A 12,471-nucleotide genomic window follows, 5' to 3' on the forward strand; every position below is an offset into this window, starting at 1 on the left:
GCATAATGCAGAGACTCTAGATAATGCTAATGTACTGCATGTATATATATTTTAAAGCCAGAAGAAAGGACTTTGAATGTTCTTCCTATAAAGCAATGGCAAATGTTAGAGTAGATATGTTTACCCTAATTTGATATTATGCAATGTATATTTGTATCAAAACATCACTTAGTAACTATAAACATGCATAATTTTTATGCATCAGTTAGTATTTGTTTAAAAGTATTCAAAATATGGGCCAGCGCTGAGGTATAGTAGGCTAAGCCTCTGCCTGCAGCACCGGCATCCCATATGGGCACCAGTTCGTGTCCCAGCTGCTCCTCTTCTGATCCAGCTCTCTGCTATGGCCTGAGAAAGCAGCAGAGGATGGCCCAAGTGCATAGACCCCTGTGTCCATGTGGGAGACCTAGAAGCAGCTCCTGGCTCTTGGCTTCAGATCAACCCAGCTCTGGCTGTTTTAGCCCATTTGAGGAATGAATCAGCAGATGGATGACCTCTCTCTCTCTCTCTTTGTCTCTCTCTCTGTCTCTCTGTCTCTCTCTGTCTCTCCCTCTCTCTGTAACTCTGCCTCTCAAATAAATAAATTAAATCTTTTTTTAAAGTGTTCAAAATAAACAGGTTACAATTTTAGCTAATTTTTTAAATAGCCATTATCTGTAGCAGTGTATTGTGTGTGTGTGTGTGTGTGTGTGTAAGCATGTTCACACACACAGTATTCATAGGCAAAAATGATGCAAATGTCATTAGCACAATAACAGTATGATGCCATGCAATAGGCACTAGCTTTCAAAACAAAAAGTCTACATTCTAGTCATGGTCTAGAGTCTTAAAGCAAATTACTTCATCTTTCTTGTATTTAAGCTTCTTCATATGGAAATGAGGAGAATGGACTAGATTACCTTTAAGTTACACTCTAGTTTTAATATTCTGTAATCTTAAAACTCACCTTGTATTATTTCTTGTTAAATATATGATTAGGTATTCACTTAATCAAGGAATTATATGAAATCTGAGTAATGGTTTAACTGAAAGAATTTTCATGTGTAAAATTACATATAGAGAGAAAAAACAGCTTGTTTGTGAAGAAGAAAAACTGTGCCTGTGCTTGAATTCACGTTGCAACATTAAGCGCATCATCTTATCAAGCAAATTAGGGCCCAAAGAATAAAATAACTTTCATGAACGAAACTAAGATAATAATTTCCAACCTTCAAAGATCAAATAAGGAGAGGATCCTGAGCTCAAAGATCTTACTTGGGGAAAGAGGAATAGACAAATGAATGGTAAAACAGGTTTAATAAATTAAATTAGCATCAGCCTAATTAGGCTCATATCTGATTGTTTGTTCCAGTTTTTTTTCCAGACAATCAGATTTACTTATACCAAATATTTCTAAGTATATTAGGGTTATTGTTTCTTTGATGGGAGAAATCAAATGGGATGTGGATTTACATAATAAATATTACTCATCAAACAACCAACAGTCAATGAGCTCAGTTAAAGATTTAAATGAATAGATTTTCTTTTGTCAGGTATTAAAATCACACGTTGAAAATGATGCGTTTAGTAATAGGTCTGATTTACCTGGCAAGTGGCAGAGAAAATTTAGATGATGTGAAGAAAGGAGTATATGCTCAATATCTACTTTGTTTCAGATATGTCAGTTGCCTCGCTGATAGCCATATCCCTTTTTGCTAACAATACCGCACTTTTATTCAGGTGGCAATGTACAGAGTCCCAGAAGGTGAATCAGCATTTGTCTCAGTAGGCGGGAGGTGGGAGTGGTGGGCAGTGTAGCCCACAGAAGTTGTTTTAGAAAGTTAGAAGGGTTGTATGGCTTGTCATGATGACTGGAATATTACTGTTATTGAGTGGGTGGACCCCTTGGGTATTACGTGGGTCATATAATGCAGTGAATAGTTTCACAAAATTAAAAATTGTCTCATGTCCCTTTGAATTTCAAATGTCTTACCAAATGTTCATTAAAGTTGAAAATAGCTTGTTAAAGATGGTCAAATCTACATCTGTTTCACATATAAAGTAAAGTATTTTCTGAACATTTTCAGTACATAATGAATTGTGCAGACATTCAACTACTGCATAAACTGAGGGAAAATTTATTTTGTGTATTAAAAGTTGACCAAGACTTGTTAACCATTTTGGAAAGTTGTATCACTAATGGCAACACAGTTTGTGATGCTGATGCTTGAGTTGCCAATATAACAAACCCTTAACAATCTACACTCAAAGCTGTCAAATTTAAAGTAATTCTGCATATGGAAAAAGAATCTATTTTGTTATGTCTTCAGGCATAATAATGGGCAATCATTTCCAGATTTAAAACATTTTTATTATAAATGAATCTCTTTATGTTATAGTTAGGTCATTTTAATTATACGTTTTTTGCATTATTTCTTTACTATTCATGCATTTCATTTCAACTTAGTGAAAGGGAATTACAAAACATTTGCAATAAAAAGAAGTTTGGCATCTGTTTCCCTATACAGAAATACAGAAATCCAATCTGTAGTGAGTGATGTTGTCATATACCAGGAACGTGGCTAGAGGGAATCAACCCTTTGTGGAAGGTCTGGGAAGGATAGTGAAATGGACAGCACTAGAAGCTGCTTGAGGAGAGCATACAATTTATTTAACACCTGAGGCAAATATCTCCTTTTATATATGAAGTAAAATGCAAAATGGGTGGGTTACAAAGAAAAGAGACCAAATGTAAGCCATAAATCATTCAAACCAAATATATATTTATATTTTATAAATTAACAAAATTTAGCTTGTTTTCTCCCTTAATGATTGCTTACATGGAAGAAGCAATGTCAGAAACACACCTGCAACCTATATTTTATTTACTTGTGTAAGAGGTAGAGTTACAGACAGAGAGAGGGAGAGACAGAAAGGTCTTCCATATGCTGACTCACTCCCCAGATGGCCTCAATGTCCAGAGCTGGGCCAATCCAAAACCAGGAGCCAGGAGCTTCCATGGGGTCTCCCACACAGGTGCAGGGGCCCAAACACTTGGGCCATCTTCTACTGCTTTCCCAGGCCACAGTAGAGAGCTGGATTGGAAGAGGAGCATCCAGACATGAACTGGTGCCCATATGGGATGCTGGTGCTGCAGGTGGAGGCCTAGCCTACTATGCCCCACCAAAGTGTATTTAATTTCCTCATCATTTAAATTTACTTGGAAACTAGCAAGAGAAAAGCATCAAGTTACTTATAAAGGAATCACAATTAGATTAATGGTGGACTTCTCAGCTGAAACTTTATAGTCCAAAAAAGAATGAAATTAAATAATCAAGTCCTGAAAGAAAGAAATAAACTCCCAGCAAGAATAGTATACTTAGCAAAGCTGTCCTTCAGAAAATAAGGAAAAATAAAGACTTTCCATAAGCAAAAATGGAAAGAATTTATCTCCACCAGGCCAGCCCTACAAGAAATGCTTTTTCGAAGTGAAATCATAACTGTAGAAGAAATGCTTCTACATTGGAAGTGAAACAATAAGTGCCATCAGAAAAAACTCATGAAAGTGTAAATCTCAAAGGTAGAGCATATACATGAAAGAAGAGAAAAATCTAATGATTCATATTTTATTTTTGCTTTTTTCTGATTTGACTTACTAAATATTTACTTAAAGATGTTTTCACCTGGATTATTTAGGACTATAGATCTGCAATTTCTTTTTCTTCTATGCATTATGGTTTTGTGTCAGGGTTATATAGATCTCTGAAAAATACATGGAGGGGGCATTGTGGTGAGAACACTTAAAATCTACACTTTTAGCAATTTTCCTATATACAATATACTGCTATTAACTATAGTCAGCATGACACACAACAGATCTCTTGAAACTCTTCTTCCTGTCTATCCAAAATTTTAACTATCACTAGAAGGTACACTGTGGTAGGTAATGATGAATACAACAAACTTTAAATAACCACTAAAAAGACAAAACAAAGAGTCACATCTAATAATCCAAGAGAGGAAATGAAATGTAATCATCAAAATGCTCACTAAAAGAAGACATAAGTGGGAAAAAATGGAACCAAATCCAAATTTAGAAGAAGGAAAGAAATAATAAAAATTGGAGAAGGAATAAACAAAATGGAAATTTAAATGCATAAAATATTAATTAAATAAAAAAGCTTTTTAAATGATAAACAAAATTGATAAACTATTAGCCATATTAACAAAGAAAAAAGACTCAAATAAATGAAATCAGAGATAAAAAGGATATTACAATCAATACTACAGAATTGCAAAAAATCATTAGGAATTGTTATGAACAATTACATGCCATGAAGTTGGAAAACCTGGGGCTGCCACTGTGGCACAAGCAGGTTAAGCTGCTGCCTGTGATGCTAGCATCCCACATGAGCACTGGTTCGAGTCCCAGCTGCTGTGCTTCCAGTCCAACACCCTGCTAACGCACCTAGGAAAGCAGTGGAGGATGGCCCAAGTGCCTAGGCCCCTGCCACCCACACAGGAGACTCACATGGAGTTCTGATCTCATGGCTTCACCCTGGCCCAGCCCCAGCCATTTCAGTCATTTGGGGAGTGAATGAATGTATGGAAGATTTCTCTCTCTCTCTCTCTCTCCCTCCCTGTGTGTGTGTGTGTGTGTGTTTCCCTGTCTCTGTAACCATGTTTTTCAAGCAAATAAATAAATCTTTAAAAAAATACAAGGAACCATCCATGAGATTACCAGATTTCTCACAAATACTTTGCAGGCCTGAAAAGACTGAAATGATGTATTCAAAACACGGACAGAAAAAAGGCTGCCATCCAAGTAAAGTGCATCCAGAAAAACTCTACCTCAAAAGCAAAGGAGAATTTAAGAGTTTTAAAGACAAACAGAAGTAGAGGGAGCTGATTCCATCTAGGACTGCACTGTAAGAAATGGTATGGATAATCCTTCAAATTGAAGATGAATGGATAATAAGTAGACAACAACATGAAACTGTATGAAAATGTTTCTTCAATAAAGGTAAATGTATGGACAAATACAGTAACCTGTACTATTATAATGTTGATGAAAAGAATGAATATGACAATTTAAAGCTATAGATCAGTGTTAATGAGTATTCAATATATGAAGATGTAGTTTGTGGGGCCAGTGCAGTGGCATAGTGGGTAAAGCCGCTGCCTGCAGTGTTGGCATCCCATTTGGGCTCCAGTTCGCGTCTGGGCTGCTCTGCTTCCAATCCAGCTCCCTGCTATGGCCTGGGAAAGCAGTAGAAGATGGTCCAAGTCCTTGGACCCCTGCACATGCATGGGAGACCCAGAAGAAGCTTCTGGCTCCTGGCTTTGGATCGGCGCAGCTCTGACCATTGCAGCCATTTGGGGAGTGAACCAGTGGATGGAAGACCTCTCTCTCTGTCTCTCTCTCTCTCTCTTTGCCTCTGCCTCTCTGTAACTCTGCCTTTCAAATGAATAAATCTTTAATAAAAAAGATGTAATTTGTGACATCAATAATGGAAGTGGGTTGGAGTTATTAGGCAATAATAATTTTATATATGAATAAAGAAAAGTCTTTAACATTCTAAAATAGAATGTAATAACTTTTTTTTTTATTTGACAGGTAGTTATAGACAGAGAGAGAGAGAGAGACAGAGAGAAAGTTCTTCCTTCCGTTGGTTCACTCCCCCTAAATGACCGCTACAGCCGGTGCTGCGCCGATCCAAAGCCAGGAGCCAGGAGCTTCCTCCTGGTCTCCCATGTGGGTGCAGGGGCCCAGGCACTTGGGCCATCCTCCACTGCACTCCTGGGCCACAGCAGAGAGCTGGACTGGAAGAGGAGCAAACGGGACTAGAACCTGGTGCCCATATGGGATGCCAGCGCCGCAGGTGGAGGATTAACCAAGTGAGCCACAGCGCCAGCCCCCATGAATGTTATAACTTTAAATAGTACTCAGCCACCTACTTGCTCCAGCTCTTCCTAAAAAATTTTATGTAATTGCAAGGGTAACCACAAACAAAATGTGGATGGAATATACACAAAATAAGGGTATCAAAGCATATAAACAGAAAAAATTATGAATCACAAAATAAGGCAGTAAGAGAGGAAAGGAGAGAAAATAAAATTCAAAATATATAGAAAACAAATAACAAAATGGTAATAATGAATCTTTTATATCAATAATTACTTTGAATATAAATGGATTAAACTCCCTAATCAATAATTGATTGAATAAATTTAAAAAGCTGGAACCAACCTTTGGTGCATGAGTTATAATGCTAATTCAGATGCCTGAACTTTGTATCAGAGTGCCTGGGCTCAAGTCCTGGCTCTGCTCTTGATTTCAGTTTCATGCTAATACAAAGCATAGAAAGCAGCAGGTGGTAGCTCAAGTTGGGTCCCACGGGAGGGTCCCCAATTGAGTTCTCAACTCAAGGCATCGGCCATGCACGATTGTGGCAGTTTCAGACAATTGTGGCAGTTTCAAGCGAGGAAGTCTGCTTCTCTCTCTCCCTCTGTCTCTTTCAAATAAATTAAATGATTTTCAACAACTACATGTTTTCTGTGAAAGATGCGCATTAAATCTAAGGGCGTACATAATCTAAAAGTGAAAGGATGGAAAATATATCATAAAAATAGTAACTAACACAGTAAGAATGGCAATATTAATATTAGTCAAAATAGATTTTAAGTCAAAAACTGTTTCAAAACAAAAGAAAGTCATTTAGCAACAATAAGTCAATACATCAAGACTATAAATCTGTATAAATAAAATAATTCTAAATATTTATGTACCAAACCTCAGAGGTTCTAATTATATATTTTTAAAAAGTTGACAGAAATGAAGAGGAAAATGGACAGTAACATGCTAATAGTGGAAAATCTCTGTATCCCAGTATCAATAATGGATAAAAGAACTAGACAGGAGGTGAATAAAAAATAGAACTTGAATAACACTCTTGGACTGAACATACATACATAAAGCACTCTATCACCAAAACGGCAGAATGTACATCCTTATCAAGTACACACAAGTAACTCTCCAGGATAGACCAGATGTTAGGTTGCAGAGCAAATCATAAAAAGTCCAAGAAGATTGAAATTATGCTAAGTATTTTTTCTGATCATAATAACGTAAAACTAGAAATAAATAAAACAAAGAAAATCAGAATATATGGAACACATGTGTGGAATTTGAACAATACATTATTATACAACCAAATGGTCATAGAAAAAAATCACAAGAGAAATTAGAAAACACTTTGAGGTATATGAAAACAAAAAGATAATAAAACGAAATTTATTGGATGTAGTGAAAGCTGTACAAAGAGAGAAATTTGTAGCTGGAAATGCACACATTAAAAAGAATAAAAATCTCAAATAACTCAACTTTGCATCTCCAGAAACTAAAAAAGAAACACAACAAATTAAACCCAAACTTAGCAGAATGTAGGACATTAAAATATAGAAAACAATAGAAAATTGTTGGATTTTTCTAAAGGAACAACAACATTGAAAACCCTTAACCAGATGAAATAAGAAAAAAGACTCAACTACAATCAGAAATGAAAGAGGAAATTACAACTGATATCACAGAAACCGAAAACATCCTTGGAGAACACCATAAATAATTGTTTGCCAAAAATTATATAACCTAGAAGAGATGGATAAATTCCTATAAGTAGGCTAGGTACCAGCACTGAATCGTGATAAATAAAGCAATCTGAATATAATGAGTAAGAAAATTACATGAGTATTCAAAAACCTCCCAACGAAGAAAAACCTAGAACCAAATGGCTTCTCTGGAGAAGTATATGAAATATTTAAAGAATTACCGACAGTCCTCCTGAAACTATTTCAGAAATTTGAAGAGAACTCTTCTGAGCTCATTTTATGAAACCAAAACTACACAGATATCAAAACTACACAATGACAGTACAATAAAAGAAAAATATCACTTTTGAATATTGATGTATAAATCCCCAATAAGATACAAATAAATCAAGTTCAACTGCATATCAAAAGGATTATTCACCATGGCCAAGTGGAATTTCCTCCTAGAATGCAAGGATAGTTCCATATACAAAAATTATGAAACTCAACAAATATAATATACCATGTTCACCATGTTAGTAGCATAAAGGAGAAAATCCACATGATAAGTGATGTAGAAAAAGCGTATGAGAAGTTTCAAAATCATTTCATGCGAAAAACAAAGAAAAAACACTATTTGGTTTGGGTATTGTGTAGCAGATTAAACTGCTGCTTGAGACACCTGCATCCCATTTTGGAGTGGTGGTTCAAGTCCTGTCTCCTCCAGTTCTGATCCAGCTTCTTGTTAATGCACCTTGGGAGGGAGCAAATGATGGCTCAAGCACATGGGTCCTTGCCACCCACATGGGAGATTTGAATGTAGTTCCAGGCTTCTGGCTTTGGCCTGGGCCAGCCTGGCTGTTGCAGGCATTTGAGGAGTGAACCAGTGGATAAAAAAAATCAATCTCTCTTTCTTTCCCTTTCAAGTATGTGAAAATTTAAAAACCTAAACATTCAATATTAAAAAAAAAACCACCACCCAACAAAGTAGGAATACAGGATGGCACCTCTGACTAATGAAAGCCAATTATGAAAAGCCCATAGCTAACAGTGTACTCAAGGATCAAAGAGTAAAAGAATTTCTACCACGATCAGAAACAAGACAAGGATGGTCACTCTAACTACTTCGATTCAACATAGTACTGGAAGTCCTAACTAGAGCAATTGGGCATCAAAAGTGAAAATGAAGAAGTTATCTGTGTTTTTGACATATATAGAAGACCTTAAAGATTCCACAAGAATTTGTAAGAACTAAAGAATTCAGCAAAGCAGCAAGAGAAAAAGTCAAGAAAAAATCAGTTGTGTTTCTGGGGATGGCGTTATGGCACAGAGGGTTAAGCTGCTGCCTGCAAAGCTGGCATACTATATGGGCACCAGTTCAAGTTCCAGATGCACCACTTCCAATCCAGCTCCCTGTTAATGTGCCTGGGAAGGCAGTGGAGGATGGCCTAAGTCCTTGGGTCCCTGCACCCACGTGGGAGGCCTGGAGGAAGCTCCTGCCTTCTGGTTTCGGATTGGCTCTTCTCCGGTCATTGTGGCCATTTGGAGAGTGAACCAGTGGGTGGAAGATCTCTCTCTCTCTCTCTCTCTCTCTATATATATATATATATATATACACACACATACATACATACACACACACACACACACACATGTATATCCCTCTTTCTGTAACTCTGCCTTTCAAATAAATAAAAATGAATCTTTAAAAATTTCTCTTGTGCTTTTATGTACTAAAAATGAACAATTCAAAAAAAGAAATTAAGAAAGCAATTCAATTGAATTATAATAGCATCAAAAATAAAAATATATATTCAGGAATAAACCTAACCAAGAAGGTGAAATACTTGTACATAGAAAACTATAAAACATTGCTGATAGAAATTAAAAACTACATGAATAAATAGAAAAATATCACAAATTCATGGAATGGAAGGCAATATATTTAAGATGTCCATACTACTGAAACAAATCTATAGATTCAACACAACCCCTATCAAAATTCCAACAATGCTTTTTTTCAGAAATAAAAAGTCCATTATAAAATTTATATGATATCTCAAGGGACCCCTCATTAACCAAAACAATTGCTTTAAAGTAGAAAAAAGTTGCAGCACTCACATTTCCTGATTTAAATATGTTACAAAGCTATGGTAATCCAAAGAGGATAGGCACTGGCATAAAAAAGAAAGACAGATAAAGTAATGGGAATAGAAGAAAGAGGCCAGAAACAAACTCTCACGTGTATGATGAAATGATATTCCAGAAGGGTTTTAAGAACACTATTTGGAAAGGACAGTCTCTTTAACAAACGTGTTAGGAAAACTGTATATTTATGTGCAAAACAAATGAATCCATGGTCTTATCTAACACCATATCTAAAATTATGACTAAAATATACTAAATCCATAAATAGACTAAAATCTTAAACATCAGAACTAAAATCATAAAACCCCTAGAAATAAAACTTGACAATGATTTATTGATATTACACCAGAAATACAAACAACAGAATCCAAAATAGAAAAATAGAACTACATCAAACTTAAAAACTTTTGTACATCAAGGACACAATCAACAGGATGGAAAGGAAATCTACAAAATGAGAGAAAATATTTGCGAACTGTATACCTGATAAAAGATTAACACTGAGAATACATAAAGAAGGGCTGGTGTTGTGGCACAGTGGGTTACTCCATCACTTGGAATGCCCACATCCCATATCAGAGCACCTTTTTGAGTCCCAGATGTTCTGCTTCCAATCAGCTCCCTACTAATACACTTGGGAAAGCAGTGGATGATAATCTAAATGTTTGGGCTCCTGCTCTTTTAGCTCATCTCCAGTCACTGTAGTCATTTAGAGGAATGAGTGAACCAGAGGATGGAAGATTCTCTCTCTCTCTCCCTCTCTCCCTCTCTCATATAAATAAATATTTAAAATAATAATAATAACACATGGTGCCAGCATTGTGGTATGGTAGGTAAAGCCGCCACCTGCAGCACCGGCATCCCATAGGGGTGCCAGTTCGAGTCCTGGCTGCTCCACTTCTGATCCAGCTCTCTGCTATGGCCTGGGAAAGCAGTAGAAGACAGCCCAAGTGCTTGGGCCCCTGCACCCATATGGGAGACCTGGAAGAAGCCCCTGGTTCCTGGATCCTGGCTTCAGATTGGTGCAGCTCCAGCCATTTGAGGAGTGAACCAGAGGTAGAAGACCTCTCTCTCTCTTTCTGCCTCTGCCTCTGTAACTCTGCCTTTCAAATAAATAAATAAATCTTTTAAAAAACACATAAAGAGTTCCTATAACTAGATAACAAAACAAAAAATATGATTTGAAAATGGGCAGTGGACTTGAGTAGACATTTCTCCAAAGATGAAATATAAGTGGCCAACATACATAGAAAAAGATGTTCAACATTGCTGATCATCTGAGAAATGGAAATCAACATCACTTGAAGTATCACTTCATACATATTGAGATCTCTGTTAATTAAAAAATAAACAGAAAACAAGTGTTTGGTGGTGAGGATGTGGAGAATTTGGAACTCTTGTGTACTTTTGGTAGGAATGTGAAATTATGCAACTGCTATGGAAATCACTCTGAAGGTTTCTCAAAAAAAATTAAAAATAGCCTTTCTCCTTTCCTCCGCCATCGTGGTGGGTGTCCCTGATTCTTCCTCGCCATGTCTTCTCACAAGACCTTCAGAATCAAGAGGTTCCTGGCCAAAAAAACAAAAACAAAACCGCCCCATTCCGCAATGGATTCGGATGAAAACTGGTAATAAAATCAGGTATAACTCCAAGAGGAGACATTGGAGAAGAACCAAGCTGGGTCTATAAGGAATTGCACTTGAATGGCGTGCTCATTTCTTCTGTCTCAATGTCACAATGTCACTATCACCACATCAAGCTGAAGATGTCACCATCATCTGGACAGCTGGACATGTTTGATTAGGGCTGTGACCAGTGGGCTGGTTCAGTAATAAATATGTGAGCCCTTTTGAAAAAAAAATTAAAAATAGTGCTACCATATGATTCAGCAATCCCACTTGCAGGTATATATTCCAAAAAATTACAATCAGGGTCTCAAGGAAATATTTGTACTCCCATATTCATAGCAGCACTATTCACAATAGGCAAAGGTGGAAGCAATACAAATGTCCATTGAAAGATGAATAGTGGGATATTACTCATTCTTTCAAAGGAAAGAAACTCTATCACATGCTACACCATGGATGAACCTTGAGGATAATAGACTGTTAAATATGATTCCACTTCTATGAGAAATCTAAATGTAAAATTCATAGAAACAATAAGAAGAATGATGGTTATCAAAGTTGGAGAGGGGAAAGTTGTTCAATTTGTACAGAGCTTCAGATTTTCAAGATGTAAAAGTTCTGAAGACTTGTTTCACAGCAATGTGAGTATGTTTATCATCCTCACACTTAACACTTAAAGTGGTTAACATGGTAAATTTTATGCTATATGGTATTTATCACAAGAAAGAAGGGGAAAACATTAAGAATTCAATAAAATGGTAAAATTTGTATTAAAATTCTTTAGGTTATTATAATTTAGCTTTGATTGTGAGACTAGAAGTGTCATTCTAGTAAATAAGTGAAAACTATTAGATGCCTTGTGTTTATCATAATAGTAGAACTCTGTGGCAGTTTTCCTGGCTTTGAGATACAAGGCTCATTTTAAAAGTAAATTATTTTGTTACCATAGCAACATGCTCCCATCCTGAAATGTTATATTGGTTCTTATTTGAATGGTCAGTATTCTGTCATTTTCTCTATATAATAAGTGCCTTAAAATTATGAAAATATCTTGAAATTAAAGACTGTTTCAGATGCCTTTTTAAAATTATATTTAAGAACAGATTCAAATATCTTCTGTGAAAAAAAT

General features: G+C 36.2%; 1 protein-coding gene across 1 annotated transcript; it reads left to right on the forward strand.

The window, feature by feature from the left end:
- Positions 1-11,231: 11,231 nt before the first annotated feature.
- LOC108178711 (large ribosomal subunit protein eL39) lies at positions 11,232-11,452 on the forward strand. Its single transcript, XM_017349695.3, is given in 2 exon segments — positions 11,232-11,288; positions 11,290-11,452. Coding segments are annotated over 2 exon segments (156 nt in total). The 5' UTR covers positions 11,232-11,246; the 3' UTR covers positions 11,404-11,452.
- The last annotated feature ends 1,019 nt before the right edge of the window (positions 11,453-12,471 follow it).

Source organism: Oryctolagus cuniculus, chromosome X (assembly GCF_964237555.1).
Source record: "Oryctolagus cuniculus chromosome X, mOryCun1.1, whole genome shotgun sequence".
NCBI lineage: Eukaryota > Metazoa > Chordata > Mammalia > Lagomorpha > Leporidae > Oryctolagus > Oryctolagus cuniculus.